Source organism: Bufo bufo, chromosome 3 (genome assembly GCF_905171765.1).
Source record: "Bufo bufo chromosome 3, aBufBuf1.1, whole genome shotgun sequence".
NCBI classification, from domain to species: domain Eukaryota; kingdom Metazoa; phylum Chordata; class Amphibia; order Anura; family Bufonidae; genus Bufo; species Bufo bufo.
The window spans coordinates 385523971-385550859 of record NC_053391.1 but is presented as its reverse complement, the minus strand read 5'-3'; the positions used below and the strand labels follow the sequence as shown (position 1 = coordinate 385550859).

Below are 26889 nucleotides of genomic sequence, written 5' to 3'. Positions count from 1 at the left end.
AGGGGTTTTGTGCGCAGACACATTAGTAAATCTGGGCCTCAGTGTACATAGCAAATGCAGTGTCAACAAGCCTAAGCATCTCTCTTTTAAAACTGGTGCAAACTTGGATTAGTTTGCATGATTCAAGCACATAAAAGGGATATTCCCATAGTGTAAAGTGGATAACCCATCTGATTATGATCAGATATAGTGCTGTATACCATACATTTTTAGGATCAGAGGTCAATCAAAATGGCATACCCTAGCAATACTTCTAAAATGGGAATATCCCTTTAATAAATGTGTTAAAAATATCTATTTCACAATTCCATCAAACTAAAATATTACTATGGTTTGTCTGCTATTCCCTTGCTTGCCTCTGGACTGTATTTGCCATTCACCCACAATCAAAAATTTGATATGCAGACAGCTGCAACATGAGAGAGATGGTGGTGGGCTTTTCATGAGCTACAGAAGCAATTTGTGGCACAAGGAAATTAAATACCACTATAAAGAGCATGAACATGCACACAAAAAACAGTCTTTAATATAAAACTATATACATTTTATATTACAAAAAAAAAAATCAATAACAGTTACGTGAGCAAATGGAAACCAGAAGATACAATCCTCCAAGAATTCCCTGCTACTTTCATCAGAACAAGCAGCAAAGGGCTTAGGCTAGGGCTGCACGACGACAAGTCGCGCGACACATAGGGCACAACTACACTGCAACATGTGTCGCACAACAGTCGCAGAAAAATCCATTTTGGATGGGTTTTTTGCGACTGTCTTGTCGCAGCGTGTCACAGAGCGACACCATAGACTACCATTATAAAAATTGGCGCACGACAAATGTCGTCGTCTAGCCCTAGCCTTATTCACACGACCAGTTTTCTCTTCCTTGTGCTGCAGACAGTACATGGACCCATACAAGTCAACAGCACAAATCCGTATGCCCCATCAGAAAAACTGCGTGCATGTCCTGCCTGATCAGTCTTTGCAGACGAGACTCTCCCATTCAAGTCTATAGAAGGGAGAAAAAATTGGAATGCACAGTTGTGTGTGTGAATAAGGCCTTAACCTGCAGCAATAATTCATAAGATAAACCAATACAAAATAACAGCTGTCATTTACAGAAAATGTTTTCCACATGTTACATTATTTTAGTTGCACGCCAATAACCAGCGTTTAACATTAGGGATGAGCGAATTTCATATTTGAAATTTGTTTTCGCTTCGGATTGTGGTATAATGTGAAATGCGTTATGACGGAATGCATAACCGAATGCCTTTAAAGGCATTCCGTCATAATAGAAGTCTTTGGGCTGCATAATGGATCCGTCCCTTTTTCGTTATGCAGGAGAGAACTCTAGCATAATGAAAACGGGACAGATCCGTTATGCAGGCCATAGACTTCTATTATGACGGAATAAATAATAGAATGCCTCTAAAAGGTATTCCGTTATAGTCCATGGTAACGGAATCCATAACGCAATTCACATTATACCACAACCCGAACCAAAAACAAATTTCAAAATATGAAATTCGCTCATCCCTATTTAACATAAAATATTCATGTGCAGGGTTTTCCTTCTTTGAAATAAATAGGTGGGTGTCCTGCAGTTAGATGTATCATTGGGAGTCACCAAGCTTGTGCTGACAGCTACTCAGCATTACACAGTTTTGTTGTCTCACGCTATCTTTTCCATTTCTTCATGCTTTGAAAACACTAGAAAATAAAGAGGAAATGTTAGTCAGAGGTGTTGTATGCATCTAATAAAATGCTAGAGAATTGCCTGGACAATCACATTGTGGCTAAAAAGAGGTATTCCAGTTATGTGAAGTTACCCTCTATCCCAGTGGTGGCGAAACTATGGCATGGGTGCCAGAGGCGGCACTCAGAGCCCTCTCTTTGGGCACCCGCACCCTGGAAAAAGTCTATGGTCCATCAATATGCCTCAGACTTTTCCTGCCATTCATCAGCGCAGGGCGCACTATGAACAGCACAGGCAGCGCATTGGATGTAGGCAGGCTATTATAGCTACATGATAAAGTACATGGAAGATATACTATATTGGACTGTAGTATTCAGGGTAAATTGCTGTGTTGGCACTTTGCGATAAACAAGTGGGTTTTGGGTTGCAGTTTGGGCACTCGGTCTGTAAGGCCCCTTGCAGACGAGCGTGCTGGATTTAGTCCGGATGCGTTGCAGGCGAGTTCAGGGAAACCCGCGCGAGTTTGTCTGCGATTGCGTTGTTCAGTTTTTTCCACGCGAGTTTAAAGCGTTTTTATGCGTTTTGCACACGCGTGATAAAAAACTGAATGTTGGCACCCAGACCCGAACTTCTTCAAGTTCGGGTTTGTTGTTCTGTAGATATTATTATTTTCCATTATAACATGGTTATAAGGGAAAATAACAGCATTCTTTAATACAGAATGCATAGTAAAATGTCCATTGAGGGTTAAAAAATAATAAAATTACTCACCTCATTCACTTGATCGCGCAGCTGTTATCGTCTTCTTTCTTCTTGCAAGTCCTTTTGCAGGTCCTGCAAGAAGAAGAAAGAAGACAATAACGGCTGCGCGATCAAGTGGATGAGGCGAGTGATTTTATTATTTTTTAACCCTCAATGGACATTTTACTAAGCATTCTGTATTAAAGAATGCTGTTATTTTCCATTATAACCATGTTATAATGGAAAATAATAAAGTAAATAGACTTTAATGGGGTCCTGGGGCTTATCCCTATTTATCATCATCTCCTTCGCAACCATCCGTGAAAATCGCGTTGCATACGCACTTGCTTGATTTTCATGCAGCCCCATTCACTTCTATGGGGCCTGCGTTGCGTGAAAAACATTGCTCATGTACAAAGCCCCATTGAAATGAATGGGTCAGGATTCAGTGCGGGTGCAATGCGTTCACATTACGCATTGCACTTGCGTGGAAATGTTAAAGGGGCCTAAAGGGTTCGCCATCACTGCTCTAACCACAGAGGGGATAACTATTAGATTGGTGGGGGTCTTACCACTGGGACCCCCACGGATCATGAAACGGGGACCGCATACCCCTTGAAGCACCCAAAATGGATCCATAGAAATAAATGGAGCGGCTGCGTTCATGCCCGGCCAGCTGCTCCGTTCATTTGGGGAGAGGGGCAGGGGCACTCCACCAAGAAACTGGGTCCCCCCTTCTTGCGATCGGTGGAACTCTGCATGAAATCTGAGGCATATGGAAGTACAATAGGGTGGCTCAGAAGAATCATACAAAAATAGAAAGATTCCAGCACTATTATGGTAATGAATAAAAAAATAAAAATAAATCTTCCCCAAAATGATAAAGAAATCCAACAGGGAACAATCAAGCAGTCTACACGTTTCAGCGTATAGCCTTACATATGCCACACATCTTGTAAAACACTGTGATAAATTTGTATGCAAGAGCCCTTTTACTGCTGATTTTATTTCCTATTTTTCCCATCAAGTTTTTTTCTCTGACTAGTTAGGAGCTTCAGTAGATAATGACTGGCACACAAGAAGCACAGCCAGAAGTCTACAAATTGGTGTCTGAAGCCTGCATTGTGTGCCAACATCAACAAACTGTAACCACGTGGTCCAAGAACAAGGTCTGTGAGGGGCACCCTTCAAAATGACAACTTGTACCCAAATGATATAGTATTTTCTACAGATAATGCCAGTTGTACTTTAACCATCGGCTAACTGGGACATTGACCTTGTGAGACATGTACACTAAAGATAACCTAGAAAGCTAAATAAGCTGACAACACATTGTTGGGCATTTCAAAGTTCTCCGTTTAAGCTACTATTTGAGCAATTTTTTAAACTATTTTTTGCCAATTTTTTGTATAACAAGCAGCTTTGCTGTAGTTACAACTGAATAATAAAAAACATTACCTGTTTATTTCAGGTTCATGCCCTTCAACGCTAGAGTCTCAAACTGCTGGAGAGCTCGAAGTTCTTCCTCTGACAATGGGGGTACCTGTATACACATAATGTTAAGGCATATTGTAGTTCCTCACGAGTTCCTTGTAAGGAGTGTTCACGTTCAACATACCCAGTTACTATCTACCGTTATCCTCAGAGAACTTATTTTTATTGATACAGGATTACAAAGCCTTAGATTAGAAGGGTTTCACCTACTGGACCAATCCTACGTATATGCCATATGTCCAGTAGGTGCAGGTCCCACCACTTACTTCGCTATTTGCAGAAGTCATATAATAGTGAATAAAGAGAGTCGTGCATGCACAGTCTCCTCTCAATTCCTGGCGGTGCATGATGGGGCCCTGTTTAGTTATATGCAGGTCCCATAGGCCTATTGGACATATGTGGATATGCCCCAGGTGGAAATACCCCTTTAAATGGAATATATAACCAGAAAATTCACTGTTAAACCAGATACAATTGTAGAAACTTATCATCAAGACGGGTGGACAAGTGGAATCAGATTGGTTGCCATGGGCAACTAAGTCAATTCTCCACTTTTCTTTTGCACCAATCTTGTAGGGTTAGCTCAGCTGAATGGGCACACTTGTTCCTGCTGCTTCCGCCACCAGCCGCTCCCTCTCCTTGATTGACAGGGCCAGGAAAGAAGACTATGCAGGAACCTGGCCCTGTCAATCAAGAAAGAGAAAGAGGGTTTGGCAAAGGTGCACAGAGTGGCTTGGACCCGCCCTCAGCACACTAAACTACTCATTTGCATATTACTTTTTATCCAGAGTGAAGCAATAGATTGCCACAAGAAAGTTTCATTACATTCAGCTCAGCTACAAGACATTGTGCATTTCCTGGTGACCAGGCTGTGGTAGGGTTGGGCTATATACCGGTTTTTCGATATACCGCGATATTAAAAAAACGGCGATATGGCGATAACGCCGTTTCCTAATACCGCGGTATATTTCGTGACGTCACAGCTTTAAAAACTGAGTCCGCGGCGCCGCTGCCCTCCCCCATCATTATCTATATCTACCAGCGGCTCCTCCTGCTTGCTCTGAATGTGCTGTGACTGTCTCCGCCCACCGACCGACGTCTAACGTCGGAATCAGGTGACGCCCCCAGGCTGAGACTAGAGCAGCGCAGTACATACAGACTACAGCAGCGAGTGGTAAAAGGTTTGTAATGTCACTCCAGTCCACTCTGCCTATTACCCCAGTTATATGTCTTAGCCCACAGCCCACTCAGTCCTTCATGCCTGCCAGTGGCTGCATGCTCCGCAGTGAGCCATCATGAGTCCCTCGACTCCCTCCAGTACCTCCCGGCTCCCCCATGACATGATGAGCATGACCAACAAGAAAGAATTATGGTGGTGGCAGCCTGGCAGGCAGGTGACAAGTCACAGTCACACAAGTGGCCATAAGACATGGGGGGGGGGGGGGGGGGGGCAGCTGCTGCCCCCCAGCCCCATACTCTAAGTAATGTCTCCTTTTGTGGCTGCTGCAGGCGCAGCTGCCCCCATACTGTATGTAATGTCTCCTTGCGGCCCCCCCTACAGTATAACGTCTCCTTGTGGCTGCCCCCCTACAGTATAACGTCTCCTTGTGGCTGCCCCCATACAGTATAACGTCTCCTTGTGGCTGCCCCCATACAGTATAACGTCTCCTTGTGGCTGCCCCCATACAGTATAATGTCTCCTTGTGGCTGCCCCCATACAGTATAACGTCTCCTTGTGGCTGCCCCCATACAGTATAACGTCTCCTTGTGGCTGCCCCCATACAGTATAACGTCTCCTTGTGGCTGCCCCCATACAGTATAACGTCTCCTTGTGGCTGCCCCCATACAGTATAACGTCTCCTTGTGGCTGCCCCCATACAGTATAACGTCTCCTTGTGGCTGCCCCCATACAGTATAACGTCTCCTTGTGGCTGCCCCCATACAGTATAACGTCTCCTTGTGGCTGCCCCCATACAGTATAACGTCTCCTTGTGGCTGCCCCCATACAGTATAACGTCTCCTTGTGGCTGCCCCCATACAGTATAACGTCTCCTTGTGGCTGCCCCCATACAGTATAACGTCTCCTTGTGGCTGCCCCCATACAGTATAACGTCTCCTTGTGGCTGCCCCCATACAGTATAACGTCTCCTTGTGGCTGCCCCCATACAGTATAACGTCTCCTTGTGGCTGCCCCCATACAGTATAACGTCTCCTTGTGGCTGCCCCCATACAGTATAACGTCTCCTTGTGGCTGCCCCCATACAGTATAACGTCTCCTTGTGGCTGCCCCCATACAGTATAACGTCTCCTTGTGGCTGCCCCCATACAGTATAACGTCTCCTTGTGGCTGCCCCCATACAGTATAACGTCTCCTTGTGGCTGCCCCCATACAGTATAACGTCTCCTTGTGGCTGCCCCCATACAGTATAACGTCTCCTTGTGGCTGCCCCCATACAGTATAACGTCTCCTTGTGGCTGCCCCCATACAGTATAACGTCTCCTTGTGGCTGCCCCCATACAGTATAACGTCTCCTTGTGGCTGCCCCCATACAGTATAACGTCTCCTTGTGGCTGCCCCCATACAGTATAACGTCTCCTTGTGGCTGCCCCCATACAGTATAACGTCTCCTTGTGGCTGCCCCCATACAGTATAACGTCTCCTTGTGGCTGCCCCCATACAGTATAACGTCTCCTTGTGGCTGCCCCCATACAGTATAACGTCTCCTTGTGGCTGCCCCCATACAGTATAACGTCTCCTTGTGGCTGCCCCCATACAGTATAACGTCTCCTTGTGGCTGCCCCCATACAGTATAACGTCTCCTTGTGGCTGCCCCCATACAGTATAACGTCTCCTTGTGGCTGCCCCCATACAGTATAACGTCTCCTTGTGGCTGCCCCCATACAGTATAACGTCTCCTTGTGGCTGCCCCCATACAGTATAACGTCTCCTTGTGGCTGCCCCCATACAGTATAACGTCTCCTTGTGGCTGCCCCCATACAGTATAACGTCTCCTTGTGGCTGCCCCCATACAGTATAACGTCTCCTTGTGGCTGCCCCCATACAGTATAACGTCTCCTTGTGGCTGCCCCCATACAGTATAACGTCTCCTTGTGGCTGCCCCCATACAGTATAACGTCTCCTTGTGGCTGCCCCCATACAGTATAACGTCTCCTTGTGGCTGCCCCCATACAGTATAACGTCTCCTTGTGGCTGCCCCCATACAGTATAACGTCTCCTTGTGGCTGCCCCCATACAGTATAACGTCTCCTTGTGGCTGCCCCCATACAGTATAACGTCTCCTTGTGGCTGCCCCCATACAGTATAATGTCTCCTTGTGGCCCCCCATACAGTATAACGTCTCCTTGTGGCTGCCCCCATACAGTATAACGTCTCCTTGTGGCTGCCCCCATACAGTATAATGTCTCCTTGTGGCTGCCCCCATACAGTATAACGTCTCCTTGTGGCTGCCCCCATACAGTATAACGTCTCCTTGTGGCTGCCCCCATACAGTATAATGTCTCCTTGTGGCCCCCCATACAGTATAATGTCTCCTTGTGTTTTTTTTCTTTAAAACGGGTATTTATCGCGATATATATCGTTATCGCGATACATTTTTTAATATCGTTATCGTCTGAATATTTTTGATATCGTCCAACCCTAGGCTGTGGTAGAAAGAACTAACAGACCAGCATGATTGGCTTACTTCCACACATGTAGTTACCTAGGTCCAATCATATACAATCTCTCAGTGGTACCTGAAGATCTGTCTGCTGTTGTAAATGCTGCACCATTTTCAACGTGTTTGCTATTGTTGTCTGAATATCTTCCACTGACTTTTGCTGGTCGGCAGCAATCTTATCCAGCTGGGAAGACAAACTCTTAAAGCGAGACTTCACACTGGCCAACTGTTCCAGCAATTTGGTGGGGTTTTCCTAAAATGAAAGGTTTCATCAGTATGAAGATACTCCTCACAGCTAAAACAGTTCCTATTAACGGGGTTTTTTAGAATTTAAATATTAATGACCTATCCTTAAAGTGGTTCTCTGGGAATTAAGAAAATGAAAATGCTTAAATATTACTTTATCATAAATACATTCCCAAATACCGTTCATTAGTTATAATGGCTCCTTTTATCTAGGGAGCAAGCATTAGGCGAAATAAAATGGCCGCCGTCCTATCAGTACACACAAAACCTGTCCTGATCACACATGAGGACAAGTTACTTTACAACACGGAGGTAAAGAGCTGCCTCATCGTCCTCTCTGCTCTACTTGTCAGGGATTATGATCCTGAATACAGCTGATAAGATCTTCAGCTGAGTCTCTGTAGGAATGGAGTTCATGAGACATGAAGTACGGAGAGGACAGACTCACACGAGTGAGTTTTCCGCGCAGGTGCAATGCGTGACGTGAACGCATAGCACCCGCACTGAATCCTGACCCATTCATTTCAATGGGTCTGTGTACATGAGCGTTGTTTTTCACGCATCAGTTCTGCGTTGCGTGAAAATCGCAGCATGTTCTATATTCTGCAGCCCTGGCCCAATAGAAGTGAATGGGGCTGCGTGAAAAACGCATTGCATCCGCAAGCAAGTGCGGGTGTGATGCGTTTTTCACCGATGGTTGCTAAGAGATGTTGTTTGTAAACATTCCGTTTTTTTATCACGCATGTGAAAAACGAAATGGCACCCGGGCGGAAAAAACTGAACAACTAAACGCAACCGCAGACAAAACTGACTGAACTTGCTTGCAAAATAGTGCGAGTTTCACTGAACGCACTCTGAACGCATCCGGCCCCAATCCGCAACGCCCGTGTGAACCCAGCCTTAGCCCTCTTTCCCACGGGCGTGTGCGCCCCTTGGTCATGCTGCGGCCCACAATGTACAAGCACAGTCCGTGGGGCAGCCGCAGCGGACTTATTCACTTGAATGGGTCCGCGATCCGGCTGTTCCGCAAAAAGATAGAACATGTCCTATCTTTTTGCGGAATGGAAGTACGGGACGAAACCCCACGGAAGCATTCCGTAGGATTCTGTGCTTCCGTTCCGCATCTCCGGACCCATTGAAGTGAATGGGTCCGCATCCGTGATGCGGAATGCCCACGGAACGGCACCCGTGTATTGCGGATCCGCAAATGTGGTCCGCAATACGGCAACAGGGTGCACACGCCCGTGGGAAAGAGGCCTTAAAGGGTATCTGTCAGCAGATTTGTACCTATGAAACTGGCTGACCTGTTACATGTGCGCTTGGCAGCTGAAGGCATCTGTGTTGGTCCCATGTTCATATGTGCCTGCATGCTGAGAAAAATGATGCTTTCATATAAGCTTCTAGGACAGGGATCAGCAACCTTCAGCACTCCAGCTGCTGTGAAACTACAACTCCCAGAGTGCAAGCATGCTTGGCTGTTCTTCTAACTCCCACAGAAGTGAATGAAGCATTCTGAGAGTTGTAGTTTCAGAACAGCTGGAGTGCCGGAGGTTGCTGGTCCCTGCCCTAGGAGCAACCGGGGCGTTGCTATTACACCTTGAGGCTCTGCTGTCTCTCTCTGCAACTGCCGCGCCCTCTCCACTTTGAGTGACAGTTGCAGAGAGAGCAGAGCCTCCAGGTGTAGTGGTAACGCCCCCATTACTCCTAGAGGCTCATTTGCATATATTAAAACATTTTCTCAGCACTGCGGGCACATATGAACATAGGACCAACACAGATGCCTTCAGCTGCCAAGTGCACATGTAACAGGTCAGCCAGTTTCATAGGTGCAAATCTGCTGACAGATGCCTTTTAAGATAAGTCATTGATATCAGATCAAGTGGGTCAGACTCCAGACAGCGGATAAAAGAAGCTCAGGCCCACCAGAACCAGAACAGCTCCCTACAACATGTGGTGGCCAGCAAAGCTACTGCAGGCTCAGTCCCATTCAAGTAAATAGCCTGTGTGTTGCTCTGTAAAAATATATGCTCACATGGCAGGAATTTTTGCAACTGAAAATCAGTTCTACGCGTCTGACTAGGATTATTTCTACAAACCTCATTAAAGGGGTTTTCTGGAATAAAATACTGAAGACTTCCTTAGTATAAGGGCCCTTGCACACGACTGCAAGCCCTCCGAGTCCGTGAGCGGGCCATATGTCCCGGAGTGGCATTGATCGTGCGCACAGGAGCACACAGCATCATAGATTACAATGATGCTGTGGATGTCGGGCCGCCCACGGGGCTACTGTCCCGCACTCATATGACCTTATGTCCCGCGGGCGGCCCGACGTGCACAGCATCATTGTAATCTATGATGCTGTGTGCTCCCATGCGCACAATCAATGCCGCTCAGGGAGATATGGCCCGCTCACGGACTGTATATCTCTGAGGGCATACGGTCGTGTGCAAGGGCCCCAAGTCATCGATATCTGATCAGTGGGGGTCCAACTCCCGGCAACCCCTACCAATCAGCTGTTTGAAGGGGCCACTGCACCTCCACCGATCAGATCTCGATGACCTATCCTGAGGACAGTCAAGGAAAAGCAGTTTAATAAGATTAGTACAGTGGCAGAAATCTGTGGTGTGTCTATATGTGTGTGCGTGAACTGGGTGTAAAGTAGCTACAGACTGGTCCAAACTGAACAATCATGCTCATAGGTATAGTACGTCTGAGGATGCAGATACCTGTGCCGATCCTTCCGGGAGGCTCTTCCTCATTTCAAACTCCAATTTTTGCTCAATGTAATCCAAGTCAGACTCAGCTTTTTGAAACTGAAATTCAGATTTTCAGAAAATATCACGTGTTATCATAAGGCAAATGTTATGAACAACCACCACCGTGTTACCACCTCCATCCAGACATTGCAGTTCTCCAAACGTGCTTGCTGTATAAAGGGGTGCTCTGCTCCTAAATGCTTTGACAATACTATTGCACTGCTAGCTGTATAGTACAGTAGTGCAATAAAGTCAGAGCAATTATTAGCAGAAAAATCTTCACCGTTCAAGAAGAGCTGGACGACAGAGGACCATCCCCAGACTGGAAAGCAGCTCTCGTGGACATCCAGAACGTGGCTTGGGTCGCTGGCCAATGCCCTTTTAACATTGCACTGCTTTTTGTGCCAGGCCACTAGTAGTACAACATAAAAAGGGCCCCGGACAGGATTCTTAAAGGAATGAGGAGCGGATTAACAAAATAAATCATTTCACTCATTAACATTAAAAATGCAAGGTTAGGGGGTCCTTAAACATTGTTTATTGCACATTTTAACACTATATCACCATATAAAATAAAAAGAATCCTCATAAGAGGTATAAAGTAGTCAGGCACTTAAGTGGATACATTACCAAGTCATCACTCCATCTAGGAAGTGCTCACAGCTGATCAGAGGGGGTCCCGGGTGTCGGACCCCCACCAATCAGATACTGATGACCTATCTAGGTCATCAGTATAAAAATGTGAGAAAACCCCTTTAACTTTTTTTTTTAAGTATTTTAAATATTTTTTTTTTTAGTTTTTCCAGTGATTTAGGATTCATTTTAAGTATTTTTTTTATACCCAGAAAAAAAAAGTGGGGAAAACAATCTGTTTTTCCTCTTTTTAATAGCACAAAGTGCAACTAAAATACGTTTTTAAATAGTTATGTCTCTTTTCCAAACTTGTGCTATAGGGGGATGTATGGGTTATTGTTGTGGGATAAAAGCTATGGTGTGGCAGTTTTTTTTATTTTTATTGTCTATTTTCTTATTATTATTTTACACTTTGTGCCTCCATAAGGTCATACAAATGTCAGCAGACTTGTACCCATGAACCTGGCTGACCTGTTACATGTGTGCCACTCAGAGCAACCCCCCATGCCATTACACCTACAGGCTCCACCTTCTCTGCAAATGCTTCACCCTCTCCACTTTGATTGACTGGGCCAGGCAGTGAAAACATCATCACGTCTAGTCCTGTCAAAGTGGAGAGGGCGAGGCAGTTGCAGAGAAGGTGGAGTCGCTTGGTGCAACCATAATGCCTCCGTTGCTCCTAGAGGCTCATTTGCATATATTACAACATGATTTTTCTCAGCAATGCGGGCACATATGAACATGGGACCAACACAGATGCCTTCACCTGCCAAGTGCACATGTAACAGGTCAGCCAGTGTCATAGGTACAAGTCTGCTGACAGATGCTCATTTCTCTTGTATCTGGAACTATTGGCCCCAGTTACAGAAGGAGGCTGCTGGCCTCACTGCAGAGCTGATCTGGGTCTACTAATACTCCCAGCCTCCATGATCACTGGGTCTGGAGCAGGAAGCAGATTTTCGGCTCCTGATCTGTATATACTGTGCTCGCTGAGCTCTGTCTATACAGCGGGCCCCTGCTCCTGATCTGTAGATACTGCGCTCACTGAGCTCTGTGTATACAGCGGGCTCCCTGCTCCTGATCTGTAGATACTGCGCTCACTGAGCTCTGTGTATACAGCGGGCTCCCTGCTCCTGATCTGTAGATACTGTGCTCGCTGAGCTCTGTGTATACAGCGGGCTCCCTGATCCTGATCTGTAGATACTGTGCTCGCTGAGCTCTGTCTATACAGCGGGCCCCTGCTCCTGATCTGTAGATACTGCGCTCACTGAGCTCTGTGTATACAGCGGGCTCCCTGCTCCTCATCTGTAGATACTGTGCTCGCTGAGCTCTGTGTATAAAACGGGCTCCCTGCTCCTGATCTGTAGATGCTGAGCTCTGTGTATACAGCAGGCTCCCTGCTCCTGATCTGTAGATACTGACCTCACTGAGCTCTGTATATACAGCAGGCTCCCTGCTCCTGATCTGTAGATACTGAGCTCTGTGTATAAAACGGGCTCCCTGCTCCTGATCTGTAGATACTGCGCTCGCTGAGCTCTGTGTATACAGCGGGCTCCCTGCTCCTGATCTGTAGATACTGCCCTCGCTGAGCTCTGTCTATACAGCGGGCTCCCTGCTCCTGATCTGTAGATACTGAGCTCTGTGTATACAGCGGGCTCCCTGCTCCTGATCTGTAGATACTGAGCTCTGTGTATACAGCGGGCTCCCTGCTCCTGATCTGTAGATACTGAGCTCTGTGTATACAGCGGGCTCCCTGCTCCTGATCTGTAGATACTGCCCTCACTGAGCTCTGTGTATACAGCGGGCTCCCTGCTCCTGATCTGTAGATACTGCCCTCACTGAGCTCTGTGTATACAGCGGGCTACCTGCTCCTGATCTGTAGATACTGCGCTCACTGAGTACTGTGTATAAAACGGGCTCCCTGCTCCTGATCTGTAGATACTGCTCTCGCTGAGCTCTGTGTATACAGCAGGCTCCCTGCTCCTGATCTGTAGATACTGCGCTCGCTGAGCTCTGTGTATACAGCGGGCTCCCTGCTCCTGATCTGTAGATACTGCGCTCGCTGAGCTCTGTGTATACAGCGGGCTCCCTGCTCCTGATCTGTAGATACTGCGCTCACTGAGCTCTGTGTATACAGCGGGCTCCCTGCTCCTGATCTGTAGATCCTGCACTCACTGAGCTCTGTGTATACAGCGGGCTCCCTGCTCCTGATCTGTAGATCCTGCACTCACTGAGCTCTGTGTATACAGCGGGCTCCCTGCTCCTGATCTGTAGATACTGCGCTCGCTGAGCTCTGTGTATACAGCGGGCTCCCTGCTCCTGATCTGTAGATCCTGCACTCACTGAGCTCTGTGTATACAGCGGGCTCCCTGCTCCTGATCTGTAGATACTGCGCTCACTGAGCTCTGTGTATACAGCGAGTTCCCTGCTCCTGATCTGTAGATCCTGCACTCACTGAGCTCTGTGTATACAGCGGGCTCCCTGCTCCTGATCTGTAGATACTGCGCTCACTGAGCTCTGTGTATACAGCGAGCTCCCTGCTCCTGATCTGTAGATCCTGCACTCACTGAGCTCTGTGTATACAGCGGGCTCCCTGCTCCTGATCTGTAGATACTGCGCTCACTGAGCTCTGTGTATACAGCGGGCTCCCTGCTCCTGATCTGTAGATACTGCGCTCACTGAGCTCTGTGTATACAGCGGGCTCCCTGCTCCTGATCTGTAGATACTGCGCTCACTGAGCTCTGTGTATACAGCGGGCTCCCTGCTCCTGATCTGTAGATCCTGCACTCACTGAGCTCTGTGTATACAGCGGGCTCCCTGCTCCTGATCTGTAGATACTGCGCTCACTGAGCTCTGTGTGTATAGCTCCTGATCTGTAGATACTGCGCTCACTGAGCTCTGTGTATAGCTCCTGATCTGTAGATACTGCGCTCACTGAACTCTGTGTATAGCTCCTGATCTATAGATACTACGCTCACTGAGCTCTGTGTATACAGCGTGCACAAGGAAATTCAGGAACATTAGGGTGCGACCACACTGAGCGCTCATGTGGCGCTTGCGATGCGACTGTGCTGCATTCATGCACTGCTCTAATTAGACTAATGAGTTTTGGTAATGGCCATGTGGTAGAACATGGTAAGTGCCACACGATGGCTCCATGTGGTAGTACCCTAATATGCTGACCGCCTGGATGATTAAAGTCTAAGGGAGGCCGGCAAGTGGTCATAAAAAGGGCCTTTTTATATCAGTCCATCTATAAGTTGCTTTAAAGGGAACCTGTCACCGTCTGGACCATGCCCTCACGCTGAAATCAGCATCTGTCATTTATCTGCTATGGTCACTGTCAGAACTTTTTGGTCACGTCCAACTTCAGGGCACAAACTGCTTCTGTTTCCAATGGCAACCAGCATTTAGTGGAGCGTGGACTTGACAGAGACATCAGAAGGTGCCTGGATCGAGCAGCCATACATTATGTGTGTGATCTGCTCCTGTTCTGTGCTTACCATCACTGGGGGAAATCACACTGTGTGAACAGGGGCCTAAGGGGTGTGGATTTCAAGGCATTCATGGTGGGCTCATCTACTGAAGTTCACCACTTCATTTGAGGTGGCAGGACCAGCAAAGAAAGGTAGTGGGCGGGGCGAGGTGCAGATAAGGAGGGGGGAGGAATTGTGGGAGAAAATGGAGCCCTGGGGGCAGGTAACGTCTTCAGGTGGCTGCTGTGAGTGACGAGCGAAGGGCAGAGGGAGGAGCAGCATGGAGCTGGCCGCAGATGATGGAGCACCGGCCATGCCCGCTCAGCACACAGGATGCAGAGGCGTCTCCTGCTCCCGCCATTTCTCAGCCCAGGCCCGCTCCTCGGCTTCCTCTAGACCGCGCGCTGAGCCGCCCCTTCCTCCTGTCCATCGGTGTGCCCGCAGCCTGAGGCCGCCAGGTGACAGAACGTGCTGCCCATCCTTCACCCGTCTTCCCCGGTGCACACACCCCCGCCGCCCTCTTACCAGAGCCTCCAGCTTATTGACTGCTGTCTCCATGTTGAATAGTTTACATTCCTCAGGCGGACCCGGGAATACGAGCGGGGGAGGGTACAAAGGAGGAGCCCTGCTTGTGCAACACTCACTGGGCGCAGACTGTTGGCGCCGCTCATTGGCCAGCTGTCACTTCAAGCAGGGTCCTGATTGGTCAGCCGGAGACGATGGCTATCGGCTCATTGGTTAGAGCTCAATGTAAACCGCATCAGGGCTTCCAGAGTGTGATTGGCTGAGAATACAGTGCCGGCAGGCTATTGGCTACAGTCTTCTCGAAGTGATCTCTCATTGGTTGTTTAGCAGTTCTGCGAATTTAACCCATTAATAGATGAATGTGGGTGGCGAGATGGGAATCCTGAGAGACGATTAGCTGGTGAGTGGACACCTCCCACGTTCTGTACGAAGGCTGCAGGTATTGCAGAGCGACATCTTATTGGCCGCCTCTTCAGGGAGCTAACGGCCGGGGGCGGGCACGCTATAGCCGAGGCTGGTGATTGGCTGCCGGGCCCTGCCCTGTTATTTTGAATGTAGAAGCGTTGTGTGCAGATTTGTCCGGCTGCAGCCGAGGACTGCGGGAGCGGGCGCCTCTCATCAGGAGCACGGTGAGCACCTCTGCCACATAGCTGGCATGCCTTGTTACTGCCAGCTCAGCATCACTGCGGGCGTGGTGCCAGCCGGGGCTTCCAGTCAGAATCATTCACAGTAAACGCCCTGATCCCTATCATACATAACACTGTGATGAATGGAACGCCCGGATCTGTCATACATGTGTTTTCCATTGTTATGAAGGTAAACTCTATATGTAACACCCCGATCCCCATCATATACAGGAGGTATATATTTTAACATTGTAATGAATGTAACAGCCTGATCCCCCATCTTATATGGTTTATATTTTTTCATTGTAATGAATGTAAACTCCCTGATCCCTATCATTACATATATTTTTCATTGTACTGCATGTCAATTCCTTAGCCCCATTAGTCACATGTATAGAGCACTATGATTGTCTACATCCAGAGATGAGCGGTGCTACATGGACGCTCCTTATCTCTTTCTACATGAGAGGCCTGTCACACATTATTATTGCAGGACGTTCCATACTCTGTCAACCACTGATTGACTGACTGGCATGCGGTTCTTCAGCAGCTGCAGTGTGTACTATACAGCTGTGTCCCAGAGAATATGTATTTTAGCTTCTGCAACAGGATACTCACCCCTGGGGTATATTCAAATGTGGCAAGTTTGTTACTGGCATTTCTGCAACTGTTCCATACCTCTGAATGGGGCTCGAAGAAATCTACAACCTCAAATTTTTATGGAACAGATTTTCAGTTGCAGAAAAGCTTTGTTCACATTGGCAGGGCACAGAACCCCCTGCCACAGATCATGATGGCAGGGGGTCCCCCCCACAACAAATTAAGGGGCAAGTAGAGCATGCACATTAGCAAAACACTGTATTTGACCAGCAGTCCCATAGAGATGAATGGAGTAGCAGTGCACATGCTTTATTTGCCGCTTCTTTTGTTTCAGGGGTCCTCGTGGGGTACGATGACCCCATTCTCATGATTGATCGGGATCCTAATGATTGGACCCCCACCTATCTAATAGTTGTGGACATAACACAATATATCTGAAATACCCCTTTAAAGGGTTTATCCAAATCCTATAATGCCCCCTCTAATGCCTGGGCCCCTCACAGAGGTTGTACTTACACCCCCACACCGCATTGCTTCTGATGCCCACACGGGCGCCGCTGCATCTTCCTGTCACGGATCAAAACATCTGGCGATGGGGCAGCCAATAGCAGGCCGCGATGGGGACAAGCCTTGCTAGAAGTATGGCCACTACACTTTCAAAGGAGCTGTGCTTCCTGTTCTGTGCTAGGTCTGGAATTGGAGCCTGGAGGTAGCGGGTAATTGGTGGAAGATGCGGGTATTGGATCCCACCACTCAGATATTGATGACATATTCTGAAGAAAGTTCATCAATATCAGGAGTCAGGAAAACTGAACCCAGACATACCCCCATTTTCACCCCGGCAGCCCCCCTGACAAGAGCATCAGAGCAGTTCATGCTCTGATGCTCTCCTTTGCCCTGCGCCAAATTGTGCAGGGCGAAGACATTTTCTGGAGTTCCAGTGACGAACCGGGCTCTCCATAGGGCTGCCAGGAAGCCCAGTAACGTCACCGGCACTGATGGGCGGGTTTTAGCGCTGCCCTAGCCTGTAAAATGGCTAGGGCAGCGCTAAAGCCCGCCCATCAGGGCTGGTGACGTCACCGAACACACTGCTGGGCGGAAGCCTCCGCCTGGCAGGGTGTTACTGTAAATAAAAGATCGCTTGCCCTGCGCGATCCAGCGCAGGGCAGGGGAGCGCATTGGTCCATGAAATGCTCCGATGCGAACATCAGGGGTGCTGCCTGGGTGAAATTTGGGTATGTCCGGGTTCAGAGCTGAACCCGGACAACCCCTTTTAATAGTACATCCACACTGGAAGGAATTTTTGCCGGATATGATGTGGATTTCACCATATGCGTTGCAAAGCTTGAAGTCCGCTGTGAAAGTCTGCAGTATAAATTGACATGCTGTGAATTTAAAATCTGCACCACAGTTCAATTTACACAAATCCATGATGGTAAAACCAGACTGTATCCATCTCATGTACTCTTATGCTTTTTCAGACCCGCCATTTCCAGCTATTCTGAGAACAGAATATTTCATTAAAGGGGTTGTCCGGGTTTAGAGCTGAACCCGGACATCTCTCCATTTTCACCCCGGCAGCCTCCCTGACAGGAGCATCAGAGCAGTTCATGTTCCGATGCTCTCCTTTGCCCTGCGCTAAATCACGCACGGCAAAAGCATTTTTTTGAGATCCAGTGACGTACCGGGGCTCTCCATGGGGCTGCCAGGAACCCTGGTGACGGCTAAGACTGAGCTAAAGCCCGCCCATCACAGCCGGTGACGTCACGGAACACACTGGCGGGTGGAAGTTTCCGCCCGGCATTGTGTTATTGAAAACAAAAGAGTCTGTGCCCTGCGCGATCTAGCGCAGGGCAAGGGAGCGCATGGGAGCATGAGATGCTCAGATGGTAGCCTCAGGGGGGCTGCCTGGGTGAAAATAAGGGTATGTCCGGGTTCAGCTCTGAACCCGGACAACCCCTTTAACTTCCAAAGTTCCACCTAAATATGAGGGCCCAAAATGGCAGTCGATAAAAGGATATAACTTGCTAACAATATAACCATTCAATTACAAGTAAAACTCATGCAATATGACGAGGCTTATTTTGTCAGGTTTAATGTTCACAGAAATATCTCAACAGAGGCTATGGCAAAGTTCCTGCAAGCCCGCAGAAGACCAGGAAAACAGAAGAAGCCGAAACAATGGACATTAAGAAAGACAAAAGTGCCCAGTGTTAATGCTGTGTAAGTGTGTTATCTACTATGTACCAGTACTGTCTAAGTGTGGGGTCTCCTACTTACCACATATAATTCATGTTTGCAGGGTAACAGAACAGATAGAGGCAAAGCAACCATGGTATTTCAGTCTGGTCCATTTTTTATGGCTTAGATTGTCCAGTATTAGATATGTAGTGAGTTCCGTCGTGGAAGCCTTCATATCATTATGCTTGTGGAGCCATAACAGTGTGAAAAAGGTATGTAAATTATCAGTTATCGGTGGAATTAATTATTAGGTCAAAGTGGAGTAAAATATCAAGCCATCATAACTCGCCTCACCGATATTCTGCTGCTGCTGTCCCGTTCCAGGCCAATATGTAGCATGATACTATTGAAATGAATGAGCCTGATCGGCAGTACCAGGCACAGACGCTATACAATGTACGGTGCTGTACTTGGTAATTTGGTAATACGTGAGGAGGCTGCTGCACTTGCCGGAGCACCATGGCCTCTTGAAACAGCAGATCGGTGGGGGTGTCAGGAGTTCGATCTATCTCCACCAATCCAATATTGATGAGCTTTCCTAAGGAGAGGAGAGGGGGGGGGGGGGGTGAAGGGGTTAATAAACCTCATCTCCTGGGGAAATAAAAAAAAATCTGACTAGTATGACTTTCCCCTGACATTTTACGTAACTTATACTTTGACTTTTACCATTACATGAGATTGTCTGTGAATCTCATCAAAATCACCAGAAACCACCAACCAATATCTAATATATACTACAAAGAAAAAAATAGGGGGTTGAGTCAGCACAACCTGCCTGTAGGTGCAGATCACTATGGCGAAATACATATACAAACGGAAAATGCAAATGTGATCGCACACTACATCCAGCACTCTGCCCTCCATGCTGGATGAGACATTGGTTTATATTTTGGCCAAAGCATAGTAAGCCACTCACTGCGTCAAGGCCGTCTCAATTGAGTGGTCCCTAACTCTTGTTCCTACCTGTTTATGGGCCATGAGAGCCACATAAAATCCAGGGAATGCAGGTCAGCATGCAAGCCAAGTACATTTTATGTGGCTGTCATGGCCCATAAACAGGTAGGAACAAGAGTTAGGGACCACTCAATTGAGACGGCCTTGACGCGGTGAGTGGCTTACTATGCTTTGGCCAAAATATAAACCAATGTCTCATCCAGCATGGAGGGCAGAGTGCTGGATGCAGTGTGCGATCACATTTGCATTTTCCGTTAATATCTAATATACACTGCTCAAAAAAATAAAGGGAACACAAAAATAACACATCCTAGATCTGAATTAATTAAATATTCTTCTGAAATACTTTGTTCTTTACATAGTTGAATGTGCTGACAACAAAATCACACAAAAATAAAAAAATGGAAATCAAATTTTTTAACCCATGGAGGTCTGGATTTGGAGTCACACTCAAAATTAAAGTGGAAAAACACACTACAGGCTGATCCAACTTTGATGTAATGTCCTTAAAACAAGTCAAAATGAGGCTCAGTAGTGTGTGTGGCCTCCACGTGCCTATATGACCTCCCTACAACGCCTGTGCATGCTCCTGATGAGGTGGCGGACGGTCTCCTGAGGGATCTCCTCCCAGACCTGGACTAAAGCATCTGCCAACTCCTGGACAGTCTGTGGTGCAACGTGACGTTGGTGGATAGAGCGAGACCTGATGTCCCAGATGTGCTCAATTGGATTCAGGTCTGGGGAACGGGCGGGCCAGTCCATAGCATCAATGTCTTCGTCTTGCAGGAACTGCTGACACACTCCAGCCACATGAGGTCTAGCATTGTCTTGCATTAGGAGGAACCCAGGGCCAACCGCACCAGCATATGGTCTCACAAGGGGTCTGAGGATCTCATCTCGGTACCTAATGGCAGTCAGGCTACCTCTGGCGAGCACATGGAGGGCTGTGCAGCCCTCCAAAGAAATGCCACCCCACACCATTACTGACCCAATGCCAAACCGGTCATGCTGGAGGATGTTGCAGGCAGCAGAACGTTCTCCACGGCGTCTCCAGACTCTGTCACGTCTGTCACATGTGCTCAGTGTGAACCTGCTTTCATCTGTGAAGAGCACAGGGCGCCAGTGGCGAATTTGCCAATCTTTGTGTTCTCTGGCAAATGCCAAACGTCCTGCACGGTGTTGGGCTGTAAGCACAACCCCCATCTGTGGACGTCGGGCCCTCATATCATCCTCATGGAGTCTGTTTCTGACCGTTTGAGCAGACACATGCACATTTGTAGCCTGCTGGAGGTCATTTTGCAGGGCTCTGGCAGTGCTCCTCCTGTTCCTCCTTGCACAAAGGCGGAGGTAGCGGTCCTGCTGCTGGGTTGTTGCCCTCCTACGGCCTCCTCCACGTCTCCTGATGTACTGGCCTGTCTCCTGGTAGCGCCTCCATGCTCTGGATACTACGCTGACAGACACAGCAAACCTTCTTGCCACAGCTCGCATTGATGTGCCATCCTGGATAAGCTGCACTACCTGAGCCACTTGTGTGGGTTGTAGACTCCGTCTCATGCTACCACTAGAGTGAAAGCACTGCCAGCATTCAAAAGTGACCAAAACATCAGCCAGGAAGCATAGGAACTGAGAAGTGGTCTGTGGTCACCACCTGCAGAACCACTCCTTTATTGGGGGTGTCTTGCTAATTGCCTTTAATTTCCACCTGTTCTCTATCCCATTTGCACAACAGCATGTGAAATTGATTGTCACTCAGTGTTGCTTCCTAAGTGGACAGTTTGATTTCACAGAAGTGTGATTGACTTGGAGTTACATTGTGTTGTTTAAGTGTTCCCTTTATTTTTTTGAGCAGTGTATATGACCAGCTGTATAATCCCATCAAATAGAGGGAACCTATATTGGTGTCCAATCCTGTGCCTTCCCAACTGGTGCAAAACTGCTACTTTCAGCTTGACAAACTTGTTGGGAGTTGTAGTTTTATAACAGTTGGAGGCCCACAGATTGAAGAACACTGATATGTATTTGTAGGATAACTCCTCTAAGCTTCTGGCCATTCTCGCATAAGCCTGTGACTGTCGTCAGGCCTCGGTAGTTGAGTATCTTACTCAGCCATGGACGTTTGTAAGGCCCGATATCTACAAGACAGGTTGATGTTGTTTTTGAATAGTATTATATATCTATTTATCAATCATACTTTTAGATGGGTTGCATTTTAGAATTCTAGGCACTGCAGTACAACCAACTGATTCTTGTCATTTATTTTAAAACTTTTCTTTCCAGCGATTTATTTTTGTAAAAAATATCATTGCTCCACCTTTAACCTACCATCTTCAACAACGCACATTGAAACGACGCTTGCATAAACTTGAAGTGGAGTTTCTAAAGATGCAGCTAACACTTCAGGTGAGCACTGATGTCACCGATTCTGCAACTGGAGGATAAGTACAAGACCTTTACAAAAGTCAAATGTGTGCCGGTGTTGGTGACAAAACTGGAGTTTGAAATGTCGTTTACTATTTTCTGATAATTCTTTCAGACTAAAGACACCAAATCAAGTGTATCGGGAAGTGTCTGCTGCTGTAGTTGTCAGCAAGCCAAGACCCTACCTTCTATAAAAGAGTCTAAGGTGGAAGCAGCAGGAGCAGGTCTCTTGCCTTCTCTACCGCCTCCTCCTCCTCCACCCCCGCCTCCTCCTCCACCACCAGGTCCACCACCGAGCTTTCCACTTGAAAAACGTCTGCCACTGTTGAAGAAAGTGGCAAGCACTCAACCACCAAAGGTTGGATACATTTTTAAATTAAGTTAAAAATCATTAAAATTAAGGATATTCAAAATTGTATAGAAGTGTATGTGTGTGTGTATATGTATATGTATATATATATATATATATATATATATATATATATATATATATATAATTATATTATTTATTTATGGATAGGTCATACATTTCTGATCGGCGGAGGTCTGACACCCCCGCCAATCAGCTGTTTGAAGAGGGGCTGCTTCAGTAAACTCCCATCATCTCACAAGTTTCAGAAGTGCAGCGTAATTACAAGTACACTCTCTCCATTCATTTAAATGGAGCGAGTATCTGTAAGAACACTACAACACCCCTGCAAGGGAGATGAAGTGCAGTGTAATGAAGAGGAAGCAGCACTCGCATGGAGAGCCGACTCCTCTTCAAACGACTGATTGGCGGGGGTGCCCGGTGTCAGACCCGTGCCAAATGACTGATTGGCGGGGGTGCCCGGTGTCAGACCCGTGCCAATCAGATATTGATGACCTATCCTATCAATATATACTGCCTGCACTACCCCTTTTAAATAGTAAGGGGAAGATCTATAAAAACTAGTGCAGAGGAAAGCTTTGCACTAGTTTTAATAAATCTCCCTCTAATTTCCTATCGCTAAGATTTTTGTGTGTGTGTGTGTGTATTTTCATTTTGTAATCAAGAATAAAATCTTGACTTTATTTTTTTAATTTTTTTACAGGCACCAACGGTAAAGCAAGAAGGTCCCATTCAGATAACCCTGAAAGATCTTCTGAATGTCAAATTGAGAAAGACCAAAGACGGCATAGACAGACAAAAAGTATGTTCCATAGAGAGTTCATTCCATGTGTGCTGTTACATTTCAGTAGTATAAATACATACAGACCCATCCTTAGAAGTAGAAGCTGAAATCTACATTTACATATCTACATTTTATGTGGTTTGCTATAATATAGCTTGTAATATGTTGAATGTGCAGTCCTTTAAATGTTTGTTCCATTTCGGCAAGCTCCATTACTTGTGTGATGCACAACCATACACCATATGGACTTGGTAACATAATTTTATCTATGAAATGGGTTTTATTCTTTTAATGTAGGCTTAAAGAGGAGCTTTAAAATTAACTCATTCAAATTGCATGACTCCTATCTAATTCATGTGACCAGCCTTACTGATATTGAGATCAGTGTTAGGAGTTGTCATAATAGCCTGTGATACCTTTTTATTTCCTTATTTTATATCCTATTTATTAGTGTTTTTTGACTTATGTTCTGTATTATTTTTTTTTAGAAGGTATTAAACAGAAGGCTTTTTTCTCCACTGATCACCGTATCCGAACTGGACGATGTTAAACTGAAGATGGCTTCCAGAATGCCACCAAGGCGTCTCACAAATGTTTCTAAGTAAGTTGCTGAATTGGACTTTGTTAAAGCTGAATTATAGACAGACATTTATTGCTGCTAATGTTGTATTTTATTAATACAGAGAAAAGCTTCATAGCCCACAGGATGTCAGGCAACGTCTTAGAAAGGTCCACATGGAAAGGTAAGCCTTTGTTTTTACTGACAGGGGGTAACTAATGCAGATTATTTAAAAAAAAAACATTCTTAAAGCCGTGCTAAAGGGGTGGCCAGCTTTTTTGTACATCTACTGGCCCTGTGGAGGGAAGGACATCTACCTGCTCCCTAAAGCTCTGTTCCAGCTTCTTCAGTCCACACTGCATCCACTGCCGTCCAGTCCATGCTTGTAAACTTCTGGCATGGACGGGTGTCTCGTGTGCTTCTGCAACCAGTGACTGGCTGCAGTGGTGAGGTGTCCCCCAAGTGGCAGATGACCCAGTGACGTGATGCTTGGGGGGATACTTGATTTAATTTAATCTTGAAATGCCCTCTCTTGTCTCTACTTTTGATTGTCACAACTTCATATTTTTATTCAGGAGTCCAGGAGGAACCCCGCTATACGACAGAGAAAACAAAGAGAATGGAATTGGAGTAAAGATTTTAAGGCGGAAATTCCAGGTAAGTTTGTAGTTGAAGTAACAGATGTAGTAGACATGAACTTGTATTTCATTACCAATGACAGTGTTTTGATCCCTACACTTTTCTCTGCCGTGACTGTATAAATATGTTAGTTTTCACAAAAATTCTTAATTTGCTGTTTTAGAAGCTGGTAATTCACAAAATATTTTCTGGCAAATTAGGCTACTTTCACACTAGCGTTAAAGTTTTCCGGTATTGAGTTCCGTCATAGGGGCTCAATACTGGAAAAAAACGCTTCAGTTTTGTCCCAGTGCATTCTGAATGGTAAGCAATCCGTTCAGTATGCATCAGGATATCTTCCGTTCCGTCCCTTACGGTATTTGGCCGGAGAAAAAAACGCAGCATGCTGCAGTATTTTCTCTGGCCAAAATTCCGGAATACTTGCCATTTAAATGTATTAATGACGGATCCGGTACCAAGTGTTCCGGAAAAACGGATCTGGTTTCCCGGTCTGCGCATGCGCAGACCTTTAAATCTGTGAGAAATATCGGATCTGTTTTTCCAGATGACACTGGAGAGACTGATCCGGTATTGCAATGCATTTGTCAGACGGATCCGGATCTGGAAACAAATTATATCTGTTTTGCATACGGCTTTCCGGATCCGGCAGGCAGTTTCGGCAACCCTTATAGTGGTACACCCTAATAAAATGTTATGTCATGTCGCTAGAATAAGCATTTTCTCTGCACAGCACTACAACAGTTCCTGAATTGAATGGGGGTTGACAAGATGCCAGTGTGCAGTGAAGAATTGTGAAGTAGCTGCAGCGCAATAGAGGAAGATTTATTTTGAGAACTATGAAGTCAGACTTCCATGAGCAGGCAGTGATGGCATTTGCTTTATCTTCAGATTGGAATACATCATTACTCATATTTTATTTTGTTTGCAATTATTACCTATACAAAAAAAATTCCTTTTAAATAAAACCGCCACCTTGAAATTGAAATCCAGTTTGTACACAGTTAGCTATAGAGGAGGAGGAACTGAGCAGATTGACATATAGTTTAGTGGTAAAAGTTTCAGTAGAACTAGAAATGTATTCATTCAAACCTCTGCTCATTCTAGGCTTAGGAGTCCAGTGGGCGGTTCTATTGGTGATCGAGAAAGTTCCCTATATGATTGTACATACAAAGATAGCTGTCAATCACTGACAGGACCACCCACTGGACTTCTTATCCTGAAATAAGCAGAGGTTTGAATAAATACATTTCTAGTTCTACTGAATCATTTCCTGTAAGACTACGGTATATCAATCTGCTCATCTCGTGCTGCTCACAAATTGGACTACATTTTCAACATGATGGGTTTTCTTTTGAACAGCATCAAAAGGTCCTGATAGATACCGGATTATCAGGTAGTCTGGATGATGGGACTGTTCAGATAATAAACTGTATGAGTATCTGACCTTCAAGAAAGCCCAAAATAAAATGGTAACACTAAATATGCTACTTTAGCTATACTTCTGGGACCACCCAATGGGGTCGGAAACTTCTCAAATGTTCTGGTCAGTAGGCCATTCTAGAAAAGTCATCTTTTCCCAAGCCTGAAATGGTTGATATTGAGACGCATTAGTTTACCTTTGGTTTACTTCATTCTTCTATTATTTGACTTGCAGCTCGCTCACCCAAAAAGTCCATCACCGCTGAGGAGGTCTCCAGTAACCCATGGTCTTGATTAAGCACGCTAGTAGTACACAGTCGTAAATGGAGTCTGTAATACCACGCCACTGTGTATACATCTAAATGATGAAGTCAAAATAAAGTGCATAATTGTTTTCCCAACTTTTTAGAATGACACGTGGTCTCAACACAGACATTGGTGGCATGTCTCTAGAATATGCCACCAATATCATTTGGTGCGTGTCCCACCTATGGGACCCGCTCCTGTTTCCAGAACAGGACCCCTGAAGTGAAAAGAGGGCAGCCGGGCACGCATGGCCACCCACCCTTCATTGGAGTTCTGAAAATAGCCACGTGCTGGCTCTGCTGTCTCCAGCAGTTCCAAGGTGGTTAATGGAGCAGTGGCTATGCTTGAGCAGTGCACTATCCATCCATTTCTATGGAATTTCCGAAATAGCCGGCTATTTTTGAAACTCCCATAGAAATTAATGGAGTGCATGAACGTTGTGCTCTCCTTCATTTTCGGGAGCCCGTTCTGGAGATGGGTGCGACTCTCTCTCCTATCTGACATTGGTGGCATATCCCATTGATATGAGATGATAAAAACCACTTTAAGCTGGAAATATGATTGGAAGAAACCACTGATTTATGTGACACCATGTTTCGTTTACTCTGTTCTGCTTGTGCAGATGAACAGGTTGGTGTTTTTGTTTTTTTATAAATTGACTAAGTTATTTAGGTGATGTATTGCATGTAACTGTATAATGGAGCTGGCTCTCCGTTACGTACTGTT

General features: G+C 46.2%; 2 protein-coding genes across 5 annotated transcripts; one reads left to right on the top strand and one right to left on the bottom strand.

Annotated features, from left to right (window-relative positions):
• Positions 1-1451: 1451 nt before the first annotated feature.
• On the bottom strand, positions 1452-15383 carry SKA2 (spindle and kinetochore associated complex subunit 2). Of its 2 annotated transcripts, XR_005777604.1 has the most exons (6): positions 15248-15383; positions 10584-10670; positions 7688-7864; positions 3896-3980; positions 2469-2530; positions 1452-1699 (listed from the first exon to the last, which is right to left on the bottom strand). XR_005777604.1 is itself a non-coding variant. In XM_040424756.1 (5 exons), the coding sequence occupies exons 1-4, from the start codon at positions 15278-15280 to the stop codon at positions 3900-3902; spliced, it is 378 nt and encodes a 125-aa protein (XP_040280690.1). In that variant the 5' UTR covers positions 15281-15383; the 3' UTR covers positions 1452-1699; positions 3896-3899. The 2 variants fall into 2 exon arrangements, 1 of the variants encoding a protein (XP_040280690.1); XM_040424756.1 differs by lacking the exon at positions 2469-2530.
• PRR11 (proline rich 11) lies at positions 14285-26889 on the top strand. 3 transcript variants are annotated; one of them, XM_040424752.1, is made up of 10 exons: positions 14285-15180; positions 18594-18696; positions 18776-18926; positions 21946-22068; positions 22202-22444; positions 23160-23258; positions 23729-23841; positions 23924-23983; positions 24375-24456; positions 26093-26889. In XM_040424752.1, exons 1-10 carry the CDS (start codon positions 15003-15005, stop codon positions 26153-26155), a joined length of 1215 nt encoding a protein of 404 aa, XP_040280686.1. In that variant the 5' UTR covers positions 14285-15002; the 3' UTR covers positions 26156-26889. The 3 variants fall into 3 exon arrangements, with proteins under 3 accessions (XP_040280686.1, XP_040280688.1, XP_040280687.1); XM_040424754.1 differs by lacking the exon at positions 14285-15180 and adding an exon at positions 15531-15647; XM_040424753.1 differs by lacking the exon at positions 14285-15180 and adding an exon at positions 15761-15876 and having other exon boundaries at positions 18580-18696.